An 18,578-nucleotide genomic window follows, 5' to 3' on the forward strand; every position below is an offset into this window, starting at 1 on the left:
CTTATTTGAGCGAGGAGAGTAGCAAAAATCAATAAGACTGTCTAGTATGCGACCTATGAAATTACCTCGAACTTGAGTGCCCCTGTCTGCAAGAGATTCAAGTGCCCTAGAATAATGCTGCGCGTTACGTATTTTGGCATGGGGACATTGAGTTCCGCCTTCCATCGGAATCTTGAGAATCGTCTTTGGGCTTTTACGAATCTTAATATCAAACCAACATTGACTGGGTCAACGACTGTCGAGGTATATTCCAGCAGAATTCCAGCGTGGGGTGGACTAATGAGTAGTAAAGCACTTTCAGACATACTGGATCGAAGAAATCACAGGTTCTAATCTGGTCTAATCTAATCCTTTTTAAAGATCATACCTATTTTTAAAATGAGACTAATTTATGGATAATTGCATTAAAACACTGCAGATACCACACCAGTCGATTTGACTGTTGGAGTACATTCTTTAGCTGTTATCTATAAAAAAATATTAATAATTATTTTATGGATTTTTCTTTTATTTATTTTATTTATTTTAGAACATTTCAATCATATCCAATCAAAACGACTGATTGTCGAAACGATAAAAAAGCAAAACGGTCTAAATAAGCATTATCTTTGCTCAGTCACTTTTCAAAAACAGGAGGTAATGTTGTATGCAAAGTTCTTGGTTTTTTATGTATTAAGTTTATCAGATAATTTACCTTTTATCGTAAAATAATGGATGTTTTTTATCTGATTGTATAATTTACTTTGGTGTTGTTATTTTCCAGTAATGAGCTGGCTTCAATGAAATGATAATTTTCAGAGATGTTACAATTTACTCTACTTTCATATTCAAATATCACTTAAAACTTGACATTCAACACCCAAAAACAGACGGTCGTTCTAGTGTCAAAGCTCTGCAAAAACTCTCCCACGGTTCTGTCTACCAGCCAGCGCAATGATTATTTAGTAAGTGTACAAGCAGTAAGACTTATCTGGAACCTACTGATTGGATCAAAAAATACACTAATACTATGACAAACTGATAACGCTTCCAGCTTTTTGGAAACTGATTATTACCCACATACACCAATGCAATGTCGCACGCACATGCTGCTGGGAAGCGATAATGCCTAACGCAGTAAAGGTTTGTTGTTAGTCAAACGCTAGATTTTGTTCAGCTCATTTGGTTTCTGCGTGGAGTCTCTATCACTGCTTACTGCGTGTGTGAGTGTGTTCCTGATCATTGTGAATCATCTAGTACAGGCCGATGGGAAATAAAATGTAAATACAAAACAAAGTAACCAGTTTGCTACGGTCTGCGTGTGGTTTCAACAGTTACAGCTACAACATGTCCAATCGTGGCGGTGACAGTCACCTCATAATGCCGACAAAATCGCGCAGACCAACCGAAAGTGCATTCTATCAGCAGAATCTAGCCGTTTGGACACCGAACATAACAGCCAAAACGCTCTGGCCCATACTAGTGACCGGTGGGATTGTTTTCCTAGCGATCGGTGCCGGTTTACAGCATGTGGCTTCCAATACACCGGAATTCACCCTCGAATACACCCACTGTCCGGCGTATGGTGATGCGTCGGGTAGGAGTTGCGCCGAAATCATCAATAGAAACCCAGGTGCCGTATGCAAATGTGTTGTTAATTTTACCCTCGATCAGTACTTTCCCCGAGATGTTTACTTCTATTACGCCCTGGAGAACTTCCACCAAAACCACCGGCAGTTTGTAATATCCCGTGACGATGGTCAGCTGCGGGGTGATGTGTTAAAAGCTCCCTCTCCAAGATGCCACCCTTTGGACTATGTGCGACGCGACAACCGAACGCTGCCCGTGGCGCCATGTGGGCTAATCGCCAATGCTATCTTCAACGACACGTTTGACCTGTACCAGCGTTCTCCGGACCGGCGTGTGCCCCTCGTCGGCGGCGGGTCTGTTTGGGACCACGAACGGGAACTAAAGTTTCGCAATCCACCCGGTGACCTTCGGGAAGCGCTGCAAAACATTTCCCGACCTCCCGCCTGGTCCCGTGAGCTATGGGAACTTGATCCGGCCAACCCCGACAACAATGGTTTTCAAAATGAGGATCTAATCAATTGGATGCGTTCCGCCGCATTGCCCAATTTCCGCAAGCGTCATCGGCGTGTGGACCATTCCGTTGCTCCCTTCGAGGCTGGTTTGCCGGACGGGCACTATACACTGCACATCCGTTACACCTACCCGGTGGCTTCATTCGGCGGACGGAAGGCAGTCGCTCTTATCTCACCATCGTGGATGGGTGCGCGAAATCCCTTCACCGGCTACCTGTTTCTTGGCGTTGGAACATTGCAGCTGATACTAGGTTGTATACTATTTGTTGTGCACTTTTTCTTTACGAAAAATTAAATCATTTTCCAAAGAGGCTCCAGATTATGCAGTGACATGTAGTTGTTTTTGTAGCGTATAGAGTAGAAATGAACTATTTGTTAAATTGTTTAAAAAAATTTATCAGTTCGTCACACTTATTAGTAATGATATTTCTAGAGACACGTGAAACTAGTAAGAAATAAACATTCAGCTACCTTTGTTTTAATTTAGATAATACAATTTTTTTATACTGCTTTGGTAAATTCTTTCTGCTGATACCTGCAAACTTTTGTTTAAATATTTGATAATATTAGATTACATTTTAAGCACTTTCAAGCTTAAAACCATCACCCCATAGTCAAATCTGTTTATGTGAGAATAGTCTGATTGCATATAATGCTCACTTGAATATTAAAAATAATATTTTCTTCCATCATTTTATTGTTTTAAACACAGTATTGAATCAAAACTTGCACTTAAACTGAGCACATATACCGTGTTAATATGGAGTGTGTAATGAATTTGATATTTATCAAACAAAATTTTAGCTCCAAGTTTCAATTGATGTCCTTTTGAAGCTCAATGTTAAAATATAAAAACTTTTATTTAATTATTGATACCATTATTATACTGTAGTTTTTTTTTGTTTTAAATTGTTTTCAGTATAACAAAAAAAAACCTTATTTTGACGATGTATTTTCTAGTCAAACTCTCGGCTGAACATAGCATAGGCTATGGATGCTATTTATCATTTTATAATCTTGAAATAATAAATGAAATAATAAATGTTATAAAACAAAACATCTTTGTATATTAATCTCAATAATAAACATATCGCTAACTCATGGTATTGCTCTCGGAAGTTGTAAGAGCACACTGATAAAATAATGTTTACAGAACTCCAATTTCTCAACCAGTGGATGGGAAATTAAAATCAAACAATATGTTCGTGTTTAGATGACAAACGGTCGAAGCAATATTTTTAACGGTATCTAATGAAATTCAAACTTCCTCATATGAGCAATCCTAATACAAATGGCAACACTGTTTAGAGCGCGCGCTTTTGCTTTTTTAGATCGATTTCACACTGAAGTCGTGTGTACACGGCACGGCCTTTGTGATGTCAACTTTGCTCGCAAACCCTACAACGGTCCATACATTCATAAGGCTTTTCAATGTTTATTATTTTTGGAAATTGTATCCTCAATTAATTCTGGTTTATCATATCTTTATGACGATAATTTTCAACTATTATTCAATTCAATATTATAAATTTACCTATTAGCTCCAATCCATAAATCGAATTGTTAATAGCATAGTTTAGATTTAGATTATTTCAACTTAAATTTTATAATTGTCTACAATTATGTATTTTTTTATTTCTATAAAACACCAGAGCCTTTTAAATAATTCTAATTTAATAATTATCATGCGAACAACAAAATGATTTATGGGGCTATCTTACACCATCCCTTTCCTGCACAAGCTTTTGCACCAGTTGTACCAGCCGCCAATGGACGTTTTGTACGGGTGGGGACCGATTGGTCTTGTTCGTTCGCGTGCGCCCCTGGTAGAATTTGTGTCCGAATCCTGTCTGTGCTGAGCGAATTCGGAACGGATCCGGTTGGTTTTTGTGCCCTTTTGTGACACAATTTGAACCCGCCGTTGCGAATTCGAAATGAACGCTGCTATCAAAACAGAAAAGACATGATAGGAGATAGAATCAGAGCAGAAAGATAAATAGATTTACGTAAATTCACATTCACAAGTCCAGCTCAACTGCGAGGATGTGCAAAGAACATTCACCCAAAGAACCCAAAAAGATTCACGCATTTGACGCAAAATGGTTTGGCACATGTCCCACGCAAACACGGAGTCGCGCCATGTGCTGCGCTGACAACACGAGGAGAACCGATCACGCCCACCGAGCCGGCGTAAACGCCATCGAGAGCGGCTACAATCCACCGCCATTGGTGCTGCGCTCCGCATACAATTCGTCCCATTGTCCCGATTTTGACGGCCTCTGAAGCAATCCTGTCGAATGGCGTCCGACCGCGACCGGCAAACGGCGTGCCCATTTCTCGACCAGTTCGCTCAACTCGGACCAGACGTCGAAATTGGAACACCGATTGCGGTTGCCAGTGGCGACCATATGCGGCTGATTTGCTGAACGCGCGCGCACCGACGACACCAATCGCGTGCCTCCTAGCGACCCTGCCGGCCTGACCGATAATCGAAACCATTTTCCGACTACGTGGATCGCCATCATCGAAATAGAGAGAGAACTCGATTCGACCCTGGCGGGCTAGGTTCGGACGCCGGTTCGACTAGCTCCGTTTCCTGGGCACCTGATGGAAATGCAAAAAAAGTGTTGCCATTATTGAAACCGACTCGCGCGCCCAATCCGGAAAACGCTTCAAAGCGACTCTCTCCCCTGCGCGCTTACCAGGCGCTGCCAGCTGTGTGTGTGTTGTGTGCTCCCGCCTCACTCAGTCGATCTATCAAACGACGTTGCCATGGATCGCTTCGTCTCTTTCTCTGCTGCGTTTCTGCGACTATGGGCAACAATCCGACAATTTTGGTCGAAACGCACAAAGCAACATAAACGGTGTGTTTGGCACATTAGCCGCGAAAAAAGCATGTTTAAAATCTACTCACATCCAGCAACATATTTATTCAAAGATGAAATACGTTTGACTCCCCAAATATGTCCCTTGTGCCGTCGAGTTAACAACTATCTTGTCCACCGGCCCGCGGCACTCGCTCAATGTGCACAACGAACTTCCCCTGCGCTGCAGGAAAGCGCCTCCTGGCGCATGCGAAGCTGGTAGCGATAAAAAGAATCCGATCCAAAAAGGCACACAATCCGACGTCGCTGTTTGTTTGTTTGCCCCGCCGCTGTCAGTGGTGGCACGAAGCCGCTGTCAGTGTCACTGCGGCCTTCGTCGCGTCTGCGCCCTTGGTGGCAAAGGAAAAGTTTTGAAAGTACCACGCAATCACAATTGCGGAACTCCCGCACACCGACTCAATGCCGCCGCCGTCGTCGTCGTCGCGTCGTGCCACCTTTGCGTGGTTTGGCGGCATAATTTTCCGCGAGAGAGACAACAACAGCAGCAGCACGCTCGCTCTCTACCAGGCGCATGCGACGGCCTCGACCATCGTGCGAGGGCTCTCCCTGCCGCTCGGGATGCTCCCCTGGTCGAGCGCGAAATTGAAATTGATCACTCCAGAATCGACCGCGCGCACACGCACGACGCGCGACCACTGCGGAAACGCTTTCTTCGCCGAGCCAGCTAGACTAACCGCCGACCTGCCGCGGTGGCTGCGCTCCTGGCCATAAAAGGAACCTAGAACGGCACAGTCTCGGTGCGCGAAACTGCGAAACTCTCTTCTCGGGCCCCCAGGGTCGGGGTGAACTGGCGAAGCGCCCGGTTGCCAGCAGCGCGTGGCAGGACGCGTTCGAGGGCAATCTTTTACGGTTTATGCGGTTCCGGTGAAGTTGTAGCGTGAAAGTTAGATGTTAAAAAATCAACAAAAACCAGCATTATTAATTAGCGATCGGAAGTAACCGAATAATGGCCATAACATAAACAAACCGAGCGCACACGACCCCCAAACAGACTCATCGCAACATCGTTTGGCCGCACTGCCATCACCAGCGCCCATGAAGCAATCGCCGCAGCCTGCCTTGTCAATCAGCTCCGTGCAATCGGAAATGGATGGAAAAATGGCGCGAAAGCGGCTGCTCGCCTGCTGCCTACCTGCTAAATCGCTGACAGCCGCATACTTTTTCTGCCCGAATCCTGCCTGCGTTGTACGAGTGTGATGCGACGATGCCGCGCGCAACCACGTGTGCTGGCCGAGAGAGAGCTGCGTCATGGCAAAATTACGGCAACACCGCACAGCGGCTCGAGAAGGCCCCCGCGGGTGCGCACCTCTGCCGGGCATGGGCGCCCGGTCGTTGGGGACTCGTTGTTGATGGCGTAACATTTTCGCTCTTTCTCTACACACCACGTCACGTCGGGCGGCATCGATCGCGTCGGACCGTTCGACTACGCGCGCAAATTCGTGGGGCGCATGGAGCACTGCCTAATGGAAAAACGCAGCTCCTCCTCTGCATGCTGTTCAGGTTTAACGAGGTGAGGAGAAATTGATTTCTTTTGCTCAAATTCGCCATTTTTTACGGGGCATGATTTTTCAAACGCTTTTTTATTTACAGCGGATTACACAAAGCGATAAGAATAGCGTCACCATTGGCAGATTACTCCACATTACATCGTTACACCGACGCTATCCAGGTTGAGCACACCGGGCGATAAGATAACAAAAGCTGACTGACGCGTTGTGCTCGATATAACAGAACGAAAGACTGCTGTGCGACAAATCTTGCATAAAATCTCCCACTCACTCAAACACACCAAAAGCAGCTCCACTAGAGAGCAACGCACATAATTTGCATCATAAAGCACAACTTAACCATAGGCAAGATGTTTATTCAGGAGCAATTTCCCCATTATTTACATTCCATTGCGCAGTTGCCGACCCCAGCGCTAGCCCTAGCTTCATCCAGTGTCCCGTCGACCCATAGAATGCGTTAAAAAAGTGACAAATAAATATAACAAACAAGGAAATCATCTCTTTTGACTAAAGGCCACATTTGGTGACATTGCGTGCCTTGTACGCAACGACATCCCGCACAATCTGCTCCAGTTCGGCGAAGGAATCGATGTAGTAGTCGGGAAGCTCGTCCGGTTTGTCGGCAAGCTTCTGCAGGTCGTCCTCCTTGTAGTTTCCGGTACCAACCAGCAGCGTTTGGTAGTTGGAAGTGTGCCCGAACTTGACATCCATTTCGGGCTGATCGCCCACAAACAGTACCCGCCGGGAATCTTCCACCGAGTACATCTGTTTCAGCATCTTGCTCATCGGCAGGCCCGGTTTGCCCAATACGATCGGTTTCCTGTCCGCCACATTTTGCAGTATCTCCACGTAACATCCCGGTCCGATGTAGCGCGTCCGCGGACCAACGGGCAACACCTTGTCCATTGCTCCGGCGATGAACAGGGCGTCATGCCGCAGATACATCTGTGCCCGCAGCAGCTTAATATTGTTCATGTTGTAATCAAAGTCCACTATTACCGCCTTTACCGGCTGTCCATCGTTCACAACGGCTGCCACTTCTCGTATCGATTCGTTTACTGGTTCGTTTGGCTACACCCCGGCGAAAGTAAACACATGTGAGTCATGGCAAAAACAAACGTCAACTAAAAGCAATGTTTGCACCCATCGGTGACTTACCCCATCCAGTATCTGGAAGCCGGCTTCACGCAAGCAGGCCTTGAAATTGCTACTACCAATCACATAGCACAGCCCGTCAAAGTTTCTCTGTCGGAGATAGTGAATGACGATTTTTGCCGGGTGTATGATGTCCTCTTCATCGATTGTGTAGTCCGTCAGCTTGTCCAGTTTGCCGCGATAATCCGCCATCGTGCGGACGCTGTTGTTCGAAACATAAATCACCCGTTTGCCATTGTTTCGCAGTGCACGGATTGTGAATTCGACACCAGCGAACGGTTCCCCGAGCATCCACAAGACGCCTGCAATGTCGTCATTTAAGGGTTAAGCAAAGAAGAACTACACTCTTGCCAACAGATGCTACTCACCATCACAGTCCGTCTGGACCATGTCGAATGAATCGAAGAAGCGTTCCTTTTCTTCAATCGGAAGTTTCAACAGATTCTTGGTCATTTTTGGTGTCGACTCCATTTCGCTGCACCGTGCACCGTGCCGGGGTGTGCTACAGCTGAGAGCGCTACTTTACGAATGAATACGGACGAACGCTGGCGCTTTGGTTTGCAAATGCTCTTTCGCCGATAAGCATATACAGTGCCCCACAAACTTATGCTTATACTTTTCATGCGCGTTGTTTTTTCTACATTAAGAATAAAAAAGATTGAAAATGCGAAGAAGTTACTACACTCTTTAAGACTTTGTTTTGTTAATTAACTGCTTCACTTACCTAACGACCGCATCCGTTAAAATGAACGAATTATAGTCGAACTTCACTGGTTGGAATACGATTGCGCACTAACTCAGTGGTCGGCAAGCGTTACGGCTGAAATAGCCAAATCCTATAAAACTGTTCGTAGAGTTTCACGAGTAAAGCCAAATTTTGAAACAAAACATGACAATGTATCAAAGCTCTATGAAATATATTAATGGAAAAGAGCCGCCATCCAGGCAGGAAAATGCCGTACTGCCGTACTAACTTATCCCGGAACACATAAGCTTTAATATTTCTTACTAGCTTGCTTTTATGTTGCTCATACAATAATTAACTTTGGCAGTAAAGATAATAAAAAGCAGTCTTTGTTAAGGTTTTTGTTAAAATAACTTGAATTAAACTACATAATTATACCACTAGTTGGGTTTATTTCAGTTTGGAGACTCTGTACCTCCTAACTATTGTTAGCGAATTCGTTAGTTTGTATATAATCATATTCCAATCAGTGAGGTTCTATATAATTATAGATAAATCCTTCTTTTTTTTGTACGGAGAATCGTAGACAATAGAAAAAAGATTATTTCAATACTTACCTGGTCAATAATAATACCTGGTTGGTACGGCATACGACCCAACAATTGAGTTGAGGTGCCAACTAAAGACTAACATAACTAGTGAGGAATTTGAAAGATTATTTCGCCTCGGAGCTTATTATAGTGATCTGCTAATTTAAAGTCACACCATACAATATCACAAAGGTGCATTGAGTTTAAAAAATACATATTAACAAGTTTATTATCAATTCGTTTGTAGCTGTAGAATTATGTAGATGTATTATGTAGATTGTAGAATTATATAAATGTGGAAGTCTTTGTATTTTTTGTATTTCTGATAAATGTGGCGTAAACTTAATGGGCAACGCATACACAGTTTTGAAGCGCGCCTAATTAAGAGTTATGAAATCGTTTGCTTATGATTGTTTACAAATATTTTTTGTTTACTAGCTCTTGATTGTGTCAAGAGATCGTGAAATATTGTTTCTGCTGATTTAATAATAAATTAAATGGCTAGTACTTGATCCTTACAACATTTCCTTTACTACCTTTTTGTAGTTTTTCATCGAGTACTTGTAGTTTTATAACAGTATTAACATATTGTCTAAGAAGTAACAATACATGATCTATTTGTTCAATTATTTTGACCTGGTAATTAATGCCTGACAAACGTTAGTTTTCAGGATATTTATGAAATTCATTAAAGACTTTCGAATTGTTACCTTTGGCAATTTTCACATTTGGTTAATTTCATTTATTTTTTAACATTAAAGTAAATACAGTAAACACAAAAAGTAGAAAAGAATAGACTTAGAATATAGAATATTTTGCAAATGAATCATAAATATTCAAAATTGTCAATCTTGTGAATATCTAAGATGACTCTAATGATTTGTAGGAAGCATATTCGTATGAGAAAAAAATACTAAAAAATACTAAGTATTGAAAATTGATACAAACAAATTTTCAATTTGGTGGGTTTCTAGACCAATAGTATAGAGTGTGTAAGGACTTTATAGGATCTCCATACATTACCTCAGCTTCTCCCCAGACATTCCCACGCTGGAGGACCAACCAGGAATGGTTCACGGCCTATAGTCATATCTGCACGACGTGTTTAACCGTGACCAGGCTAATAAACGTATGGCAGAAGTAGAAAAAATCTTCGATTGGTGCAAATATCGACAAATGTGCTATCTACTTTGAAACAACATTATCGGATTGGAGTGTATGTTCTATATATATGAAAAAAGATAGTTAATTTTTCAAACAAATATTTTATTAAGTCAAATATTTGTCAAACAAATATTTTATAGATAAAGGAACGCAATTTCAAAACAAGTCTTAAGTGATCTTATTGACAAATGAGAGCTCAAAAGCAAGGAAAAACAAATATTGAAGTAAAAGAAATTGTCGGCGATCTTAGTGGTGAATCCAACAAGTGGCCTTTGATTGTACACTTCTAGAATTGTAAAAATTTCCCGTAAAGAAAACCTAACACTATTTTTCCTTGTTTCCATTCATTCTGAGCACCTCTCTAGTACGCGCATGTGTACTTTTAGTTACATACAAGTTACCCCCTCACCCGCTGCGCTATCGATCGCTGTACGATCGTGCGACCGTTTCCTAATCACAACACAGAGGCATTTGCTGCTGCTCGAGTGTTTGCCTGCTCGCCACCACATGTGATTATCATCAAAGAAGTCTCGTTCCCCATTCGGCTAAAGTCGTCTTGTTTTAGCCACTCTCACTTTCACCCAGATGGTGTGGTGTATTTTTGTTTATAAATATTTTACACTCTCTCAACGAATTTCCCCCCCAATCGAGCACAGTTCAAACTCATGCCGTAAGATAAATAGCTTGTTCGTATTGCAGGATCAAAAAGAACCCCCCTGCTGGTCGATCGAAGCCGAAGCTCTCACCAGCTGGTTAAAGACATCGGAAAAGGGATGAGCAGCAATTGTCCGCCAAAACGGAACCTTGAGCAACGTCATGTTACGGTTGTGGATGTGTGTTGATGATCAAACAAGTGTAGAACATATGATCCATTAGCAGCTTCTCGCTCATCGTTCCCAACATCGTGGCGTTCTAATATGCCGTAAGGGTACGCGAGATACGATAAGAAGATATTTAATTCACATGTTCGTGCGATCGGTACTGTCGTGTGTGAAAAGGCGATTATGATGGTGTTCCACAGTATCACACAGACACTCACTCATCTTCTCTTTCTTCCTCTCTCTCTCTTCGCTCTCTCCTATTCGAACTCGTACTCTCGACAAGAAGAGATTTCTGTAAGGACAGAGATAAATCTCAATTGTCGTGTGAGATGAGATCGTTACGCGATATCTGCTCAACGCGCAGTTTAGTGTCTTGCAGTCAGATGTTTAACCGATCTCGAAACAGATCGTGTGCTAGTCAAGATCATCCCTACAGTTTGCCTAAAGCTTAACTGTTTAAAGCCATCGGGTTGGCTCCGGTGGAAACATAATTGATCCGCAAAGTGGTACGTTTCAAACAAAGAAGCATTTTTCCTAGCCCCAATCGAACTCGTTTTTTTTATTTTGGTAAAGTGGTAAAGTTTAACAATAAGGCAATACAGTTAAGTGCAAAGTGCTAAGGGAGCAAAAAACTATACGTAATATTATTCCCCTTCCAGTGCAGGTTTGTTTGGTAATTCGGACGGTTGCCGAAGAAAAGGACTATTTTTATCTCGATCTTCGTCGCCCTTGTCAGTTCGCCCGCTCAGTAGCAGCAGCACACGCCACGTTTGGACAGGTGTTAGTGTACGTGTAGTCAACACACCACCCAAAAACATGTCCATTTGCGACACCTCCAATGCGGCGGCACTGTGACACTGAGCCTGACGGGGCAGAAAAGGTGCTATTTTACATTGAAAGTAAATTCAAAGGCACAATTGTTTTTTTCTGTCTTACCATCTCATCTTACCATATCAAGTAGGCATAAAACGGGGACGGGGGGCTCTTCTTCAAAACTAAAGTTCTACTACGAAGATTAGCTGCTGAGTGAGCTGTCGTGTGCGGGTATGTGTGAGTCTCGCACTGTGCTAGTGTGTGTGTGTGTGGGTAAGTGAATCGAATTTTATTCGCGAGAGCCAACAAACAAACGAAATACACAAAACAACAGCGCATCCTTCTTCCACCCAAGAAAACGGTGGCCTTTACAAGATCATGTTTTTTGCTGTTGTTGTTGCTCTTGCCCTGTACGCTTTGTTGTATGTAGGGGGGGAGGGGGGTGAGGTAAACGTTGAGGGTGAAGAAAAAGCTATGTTACATGGTGTGCGCCACACGATGTGCTAAAAATAATAATTCCGTATCCAAATAATCCACCCACCACCGACAACGCCCTGCACGTTGGGCGCCTCCATCCAACCAACGGTCTTTTAGTGGTCATAACGCGGGAAATCCAAATACAGTGGAAGAAAATCTATGCCAAACATCGTTCCACGATAAGCACAGTGATAAATGCATCGTTTAACGGCACTGTACGCCAGAAACGCTCTCTCCGAACGATCATGAGCATGAGCGAAAGCAGGGAGAGGATTGTTCTAATCTATAGGTCACTTTTGCGGAGAAGGACGTTCTGTTTTGGGTGTAGTGTCCGTGGATTATGTGTGTGGAGTTTTTTTTTTTTTTGGTTTGTTTTCAGTTTTTTTAAGAAAACGCCAGTGGTGGTGAGATCTATCTTTATCCCGCTAGAAAATATAGCCACCAGCAACGGTACACCAGAGCAAGCAGTTGTGGTGTGTTTGAGCCGATGTTTTCATGTTTTCTGTCGTTCGTGTCGCACTGTAAGGGCCTACGTAATTCTAATTGTATGTGTTTTTATCCCTTTTTTTTAGTCATCAAAAGTTTGAAGCTAATAAAGTTTAGCAATTTAGAGCCTTTCTCCGCCAAACCTAGATCGAATCGGTAATAAGTTAATTTAGTCTTACATAAACGGTAATAAGCATGTGAAATGTTTTCAAAACGATCAAGTGTCGGGTTTGCACGAGTTAAATGAGGGTACTACAAAGACAACAAAACGGATAAAAATATGTCACGATCCACAACGAGCGAAGCAACTATATTCTCTTCCTCTAAAAATACCATTTGGCAGTGAATTAACAACGGAAGGCCATGGCTCACAGCACAGCAAAATGACCTATAAAACTAAACAGGACAACCAGCGTGTTAAAAGGGGCGAAATTATGAATATTTGATTACAATTCATTTGCGATCGCGATCGTTTTACACTCCCAACCAATCGTGTTGTTTTGACAAGTTGTATCAATAATTACAATTTTTTTTAAGCATCTCTGTGTGTTTGTGTATGTGTGTGTGTTTCTTCCTTTTCTATTCTCCAAAAGGTTTCACTGCAAAACGATTAGACAGTACAGAAGAGGAGGCAGACCCCGCCTCGAAAAACGCTCGAACACGATCACTCGCGATCACCAAGCAGCGCGCGTACAAAGTAGAAGAAACAGCAACAACCAACCAACCAACCCACAGCTAGAGCGAAAAGAAAACACACGAAAACAGAACTAAACATGGATAAACCGTCGCGACCGGTGCGAAATCGTAAGCGTAGTAGGTTCGTGGCGAATTCCTTGCGTGTGTGACCATGTGTATGTGTGTGTGATAATAGGCCGTGAGAGTGAGAAAAATGTTACAAACCTCATACGTCGAGCGAAGGAAAGCTTCGTTATTTTCATCTTTACTAATACCTCCTTTTTTCTTTTAAACAATACCCATACTTACTAATCATCTTGTCTTGATACGTCACCATCAAACGCCAGAAGTAGCTTGACCCCTGCAACGGTTACTCGCAGTTTCGTTTGCTTTTAAATGATTTGCGTACGATCCTCTCTTTCGAGCACGTGACTGAAGAAAACAACCATTTGCGTAATAAGGGTAGAGAAGCTTGCATGCGTTTGCGTTTACCGAACTCCCTCTGCGATACTAACCGAATGCTAATGCTCATTAGTTCTAAATGTAAAAACAAAGCTCTATGCTCCTTTTAAAATTTGTCACACAAAAAGGATTCCCATTCTTAACGTTTGCAGAAAAGCATGGCCACCGGGCGATAGCCACCGTCCGGTAAAACGGCTATTTACACCGGAAATTAAGCGAATGCTCAAGGACTGGCTGGTGAGGCGCCGGGAAAACCCGTACCCCAACCGGGAGGAAAAAAAGCTGCTCGCCGTTGAGACGGGCTTAACATACACCCAGATCTGCAACTGGTTCGCGAACTGGCGCCGAAAGCTCAAGAACTCTGGCAACGATCCGATCCGCAAGACGTGGGGCAATCTGATCAAGAACTACAACACCAACGCACGAGGCAACGTGGAGCAGTTTAGCATCTGCTCGAACGATAGCATTTGGGGCGAGAACGGGGAAGAGTCGCAAGATTCGCGAACGTCCAGCTCGGGCGAACATCCTTACACCAATCGTCACAGGCATCATCACCATCACCGCTATCATCTTGGTCATCAGCGGCAGGGTCAAAAGTATGAGAGCAACGACAACCCTGCTAACCCGTTGCCCTACCACGTGTATGCCGAGGCAGGTGACTGTGCTGGCGATAATAACAATAGTGCCTCGTGTCGGAACAATAACCTAGACTGCAGACCATTTGCCGAGTACATGCGAGTTCCGGAGTATGGTCGTATTGAGGAATGTCCGAGCAACGAAGGCTTACGGGATAGCTATCCTCCGACCGCGTTTCGAATAGATCACTGCTATACTCCACGTAACTACGACACCGTCTTCGGGCTGCCCGAGGACACGCGATGCTACAAGGTATCTTACGAAAAAGCGTTTACGTTTGAATCAAACCCCTAAAGCTAATTCATTCTCATTTTCCCTACAGGTCACACAGTTCGACGGATCTTACGATCCAGAGAGTGGAGCAAGGCTTGAACCCATCATTCTCACTGCCGCACCTGCTCACTATGGCCGTTCGTTCACGGCAAAAGATGCTCCCAATGGGGGCACGCTCTATCTGACGCCGTCCACCACCCTCTCTCCTGCTGCTGGCGCTCCCACAATCACCAGTGGAAGATCTCGATCGAGCAAGTACAAGAGCAGCATCATGGAAAAGTACCTGCGCGATCTAGGCGAACTAGAAGCGTCCGATGAACCGGTGGATGAACCGACCACCATGATGCCGGTACTGATGGCTACCATACCGTTTCAGCAGAAACACTGTGTTCATGCCCACGGCCACGGACTGCAGCTACAGGCTCCAGCAGCGATCAGTTACGATACCGCCGTGTTACGCGGGCCGCCGTCACTAACGAAGTGGCTAGAAAGTGCCGCCAAGTTTACACCGTCCAAGCACAACTACATCGATTGGGAATGCTCTGGGTAGGTTGTTTACGTTTGTAAGCCATTCCCTAAAGTACGGCTAAGAGTAACAATCTGTACCTCATGCCTCGTTACAGGAAACAATCGACAACGAAGAGGCGGTTAGACTCTGGCGGAAACTATTACGCCATTACGGACAGTGGTAGTGATGGTGGTTGCAAATATGCTGCACCACTATACGGGGAATCGATACAGCCAAGCATTGGCAGTCTTGAGCACCAGAAGGATGAGCTCGATGCGGCGGAGGCACTGACGAAGCTTGCGAACAATTTTCGAACGAAATTTTCCGCCTAACTGAGGTACGCTCAAATGTATGGCGGAAAGTATGATTCTGGTCAGCGCATTCCTTAAGTTATGCCAGCAGCTGTAGAAAATATGGTACCGTGTTACAAAACAATAAAGAAGTGATACTGCTTGCGAGCGGCCAACGAAATAGACTGACTCCCTACTCTTATTAGTAGTATACTATTAGTTGTAGTAGGAGCGTTGTGGCCTCGTGATTCAACATTACTTTACAATATGTGTAAACGATGAGGTGTCATGAAACACGATGCTACAGGACTGTAATGGTCAATATTGTGTAAATGATGGCGTTTGTACCTTTCTTTCCCTTGTACATTGATGATTGCGTGTTTGAATTAACTCATAAAGAGGTTTACTTCATCTCGTTCAACTAGTTACTTATTCAATCTAAATGCCTCACCGTTCAACTGTCCACCTTTTCATCAGCTGGACTTGCTTCACTGGGTTTTGAATTGTTCTTTGCGTACGCATCCAACAGGTTTACCAACTGGCTTTGGTGACATTGCAGATCTCCCACGATCTTGCCACCGACACTGTCCAGCACGGCGGCAAACTGCGCACGAACCGTCGCAATGTCGGGCATGGTAGCGTAAGCCATGAACTCATTTTTGCTCAGCAGCCTTCCTTCCACAATACCGCCCATCAGTACTAGTTGGGGCGTCTTCTTGAGCACGCTCAGCACCTGTTTAATCTTTTGCACTTCCGGGCTGAAGATGATGGCGGTTTTCGCTTCGAACAGTGGCAATATCGCTTCAAACCGGGTGTCTGCAACGGCTTTTCGCATTATCGATTTACCGTACACCTTCACCGAGACGTTGTGCCGATGGAGCGCCACCAGAGCCTTGAACATATCCTCCTGCTTGATCGAGTTCACATGGACGAATGCGACGAGGTTGCTGTGTTCGAACCAGTTCCGGGCCTCTCGCGCAATTATGGTTTCGTACGGATTGTCCAGCTTACTTTTCATTTCCTTCGCTCGTTCGGCGTCAATGCATGGTGCGTTAAACTCTGGCTTTTTGTAGTACGGTTTTATCACCTCGAGCACACGAGCTCTTTCGTAATGCGGTGGCCGCGGTCGCTGGATGTTGATCTTTCCCCGGAACCGGCGAAACGTAAGCAGCGGGTTGCGCGATTGTAATAGACCTGTAAAAGGGAATTAACACATTTTTGGACATTGTTTGGGAACATTTTTACTGCACTCCATCATAAGAAATTACCATTTATTATCAAATTCGACATTTTCCGGCTGGCTTTTCACTGGTGCTGCAGAACAAAACAATGCAATATTTTGACCATATGCCGTATGACAGCTGTCAAACTTCGGCTGATCGGGGAAAATTGTTCAACTTCGTGCCCGGCGAAAATCGGACGAAAATAAACTGTCAATCTGGGAGCCGTGAAGAAAAGCAACAAATCGCACAGCCTCTGGCAATCGTATAATCCAAAGCAGCAACCGCAAAACACTCGAAAATGGTTCTTTGTATGTACTTTCTGAATAACAGTTGCCGATTTGGCTCCCGATGCAACAACGAGCACATCGACATTGGGTAAGGATATTGAGCATCGATCCTACAGCATTCCAGATTGTAGCAAACGTTTCTCTTGCAGGTCGATTGTAAAAACTGAAGTGGACGTGTCGCTGAAAGGCAACCAATGGCCGCTGTCGTGTTTCGGACCGTTCAAGGAGCGAAACTGCATACCAAGTTTTATAGAAGATCTCAGCTTTGAAGAGATCCGGATGATGTATCTGGAGGCCAAAATGCAAAACAACATCCCAGCGCACCAGATGCAGCTGGCGCAGATGATCAATGACGCCAAAGCAAAGATGCAATGTCTCACTACAATGAACAGAGACATTCTGAACACGTTGGTGGAAATTTACAACCAGCAGGAAAGCAGCGCCAAACCGACCAACGCTCCATTGAACACGTTTGCATCGATTGGATCGGGTGGAAGTAATGCTCCGGCGTCCGGCATATTTGGCAGTGGCACTAGTAGCAATGCGTTCGGATCTGGATTCGGATCCAGCGCTGCCATCGGTGGTAGTAACGCTGGCACTGCCGGCAGTATATTCGGCAGCGGTTCCATCACCGGCCAAGCGTCACAATCAGCTGGCAACATCTTTGGCTCAGCTGCCTCCACCACCAGCAACATATTTGCCAAACCTGCACAGCAACCTGCCGCTGGAAATATCTTCGGCATGCCACAACAACCGAACCCCGTCTTTGGTGGTCCTGCCGTGATGGGCGGAGGACTGTTTGGAAGCGTACAGCAACCACAACAACCACCTGCCCAAAATGGGGCATCACTGTTTGGCGGTGTGACAACGGCCACGAATCCAGCCGCTGGCGGCAACCTCTTTGCCAGTGCCGCTACCAGTGCATTTGGGCAGCCTTCGGGTGCTGGTTCCGGATTTGGTGGAGCTAGTATGTTTGGCAACAATGCAGCATCCTCTACTCCCGCTCTTGGAGGGTTTGGAACGATGGCCGCAGCCCAGCCACAGCAAAGCAGTGGTCTGTTTAATACCGTGCCTTTCGGCAGCAGTGCCCCGACGACTGCGTCTTTTGGATCATTTGGTTCATCGATGCAGGCTGCACCTTCAGCAAATGCACCCTCATCACAAAATTTGTTCCTGTCCACACCAGCGGCGAATCCGTTCGGCGCTTCTTTGGGTGGGAATGCTTTCGGTGCGCCAGCACAGGCTACGACAGTCCCACAATCAGCTACTATGTACAGCAGTATGGATAACGTTACAGCGGAGCATTTGGCTGCCTTTAAGGCCGATCAGTTTCAACTCGGACGAATTCCTACTGTACCACCACCAAAAGAGCTGTGTCACTGAAAGAGTGAACTCCTGCAAATTATTATTGTCTTATATTATTGTATTATATTATTGTCGTGTCACATACGGACCTTTCTATTGTTACGTGCTTTTTTTATTTCCTCATCGAAAATATTATATAAATGTAAATATACATCTAATTCACAAATTTGTTTATATACTGATTGATTGTTCGT

General features: G+C 44.5%; 5 protein-coding genes and 2 long non-coding RNA genes across 11 annotated transcripts; 4 read left to right on the plus strand and 3 right to left on the minus strand.

Moving 5' to 3' along the window:
• Positions 1-1,326: 1,326 nt before the first annotated feature.
• Positions 1,327-2,376, plus strand: LOC3292103 (cell cycle control protein 50A). Its single transcript, XM_553877.3, has one exon. It carries the CDS (start codon positions 1,327-1,329, stop codon positions 2,374-2,376), a length of 1,050 nt encoding a protein of 349 aa, XP_553877.3.
• Positions 2,377-4,055: 1,679 nt separating this feature from the next.
• On the minus strand, positions 4,056-4,957 carry LOC133393536 (uncharacterized). The gene is made up of 2 exons (XR_009766241.1): positions 4,784-4,957; positions 4,056-4,685 (listed from the first exon to the last, which is right to left on the minus strand). It is a non-coding gene; the product is annotated as an uncharacterized LOC133393536 (long non-coding RNA).
• Positions 4,958-4,961: 4 nt separating this feature from the next.
• On the plus strand, positions 4,962-6,968 carry LOC133393534 (uncharacterized). The gene is made up of 2 exons (XR_009766239.1): positions 4,962-6,476; positions 6,557-6,968. It is a non-coding gene; the product is annotated as an uncharacterized LOC133393534 (long non-coding RNA).
• Positions 6,790-8,176, minus strand: LOC1279406 (uncharacterized). Its single transcript, XM_319122.5, has 3 exons — positions 7,998-8,176; positions 7,633-7,931; positions 6,790-7,545 (listed from the first exon to the last, which is right to left on the minus strand). The coding sequence occupies exons 1-3, from the start codon at positions 8,098-8,100 to the stop codon at positions 6,982-6,984; spliced, it is 966 nt and encodes a 321-aa protein (XP_319122.4). The 5' UTR covers positions 8,101-8,176; the 3' UTR covers positions 6,790-6,981.
• Positions 8,177-11,088: 2,912 nt separating this feature from the next.
• LOC1279407 (uncharacterized) lies at positions 11,089-15,690 on the plus strand. 5 transcript variants are annotated; one of them, XM_061658812.1, is made up of 6 exons: positions 11,089-11,395; positions 12,752-12,821; positions 13,259-13,482; positions 13,955-14,690; positions 14,761-15,257; positions 15,335-15,690. In XM_061658812.1, the coding sequence occupies exons 3-6, from the start codon at positions 13,439-13,441 to the stop codon at positions 15,549-15,551; spliced, it is 1,494 nt and encodes a 497-aa protein (XP_061514796.1). In that variant the 5' UTR covers positions 11,089-11,395; positions 12,752-12,821; positions 13,259-13,438; the 3' UTR covers positions 15,552-15,690. The 5 variants fall into 5 exon arrangements, with proteins under 5 accessions (XP_061514796.1, XP_319123.5, XP_061514797.1 ...); XM_319123.5 differs by lacking the exon at positions 12,752-12,821; XM_061658813.1 differs by lacking the exon at positions 12,752-12,821 and having other exon boundaries at positions 11,090-11,395; positions 13,259-13,478.
• Positions 15,691-15,889: 199 nt separating this feature from the next.
• Positions 15,890-16,900, minus strand: LOC1279409 (large ribosomal subunit protein uL10m). Its single transcript, XM_319125.5, has 2 exons — positions 16,778-16,900; positions 15,890-16,703 (listed from the first exon to the last, which is right to left on the minus strand). Exons 1-2 carry the CDS (start codon positions 16,797-16,799, stop codon positions 15,964-15,966), a joined length of 762 nt encoding a protein of 253 aa, XP_319125.5. The 5' UTR covers positions 16,800-16,900; the 3' UTR covers positions 15,890-15,963.
• A 24-nt stretch (positions 16,901-16,924) lies between these two features.
• LOC1279410 (uncharacterized) lies at positions 16,925-18,472 on the plus strand. Its single transcript, XM_061658816.1, has 2 exons — positions 16,925-17,107; positions 17,169-18,472. Exons 1-2 carry the CDS (start codon positions 17,031-17,033, stop codon positions 18,400-18,402), a joined length of 1,311 nt encoding a protein of 436 aa, XP_061514800.1. The 5' UTR covers positions 16,925-17,030; the 3' UTR covers positions 18,403-18,472.
• The last annotated feature ends 106 nt before the right edge of the window (positions 18,473-18,578 follow it).

The sequence above is a fragment of the Anopheles gambiae genome, chromosome 3 (genome assembly GCF_943734735.2).
Source record: "Anopheles gambiae chromosome 3, idAnoGambNW_F1_1, whole genome shotgun sequence".
Taxonomy (NCBI): Eukaryota; Metazoa; Arthropoda; class Insecta; order Diptera; family Culicidae; genus Anopheles; species Anopheles gambiae.

Excerpts from the sequence above, each read along its gene's own strand:
- LOC3292103 (XM_553877.3), top strand. The coding sequence starts at position 1,327 with ATGTCCAATCGTGGCGGTGACAGTCACCTCATAATGCCGACAAAATCG.
- LOC1279406 (XM_319122.5), bottom strand. The coding sequence starts at position 8,100 with ATGGAGTCGACACCAAAAATGACCAAGAATCTGTTGAAACTTCCGATT. Across the intron at positions 7,932-7,997 it reads GGTCCAGACGGACTGTGATG|GCGTCTTGTGGATGCTCGGG; the intron begins GTGAGTAGCATC and ends ACGACATTGCAG. Across the intron at positions 7,546-7,632 it reads GCTTCCAGATACTGGATGGG|CCAAACGAACCAGTAAACGA; the intron begins GTAAGTCACCGA and ends GCCGGGGTGTAG.
- LOC1279410 (XM_061658816.1), top strand. The coding sequence starts at position 17,031 with ATGGTTCTTTGTATGTACTTTCTGAATAACAGTTGCCGATTTGGCTCC. Across the intron at positions 17,108-17,168 it reads AACGAGCACATCGACATTGG|GTCGATTGTAAAAACTGAAG; the intron begins GTAAGGATATTG and ends TTTCTCTTGCAG.
- LOC1279409 (XM_319125.5), bottom strand. The coding sequence starts at position 16,799 with ATGTCGAATTTGATAATAAATG. Across the intron at positions 16,704-16,777 it reads GTCGAATTTGATAATAAATG|GTCTATTACAATCGCGCAAC; the intron begins GTAATTTCTTAT and ends TCCCTTTTACAG.
- LOC1279407 (XM_061658812.1), top strand. The coding sequence starts at position 13,439 with ATGGATAAACCGTCGCGACCGGTGCGAAATCGTAAGCGTAGTAG. Across the intron at positions 13,483-13,954 it reads CGAAATCGTAAGCGTAGTAG|AAAAGCATGGCCACCGGGCG; the intron begins GTTCGTGGCGAA and ends TAACGTTTGCAG. Across the intron at positions 14,691-14,760 it reads AGGACACGCGATGCTACAAG|GTCACACAGTTCGACGGATC; the intron begins GTATCTTACGAA and ends TTTTCCCTACAG.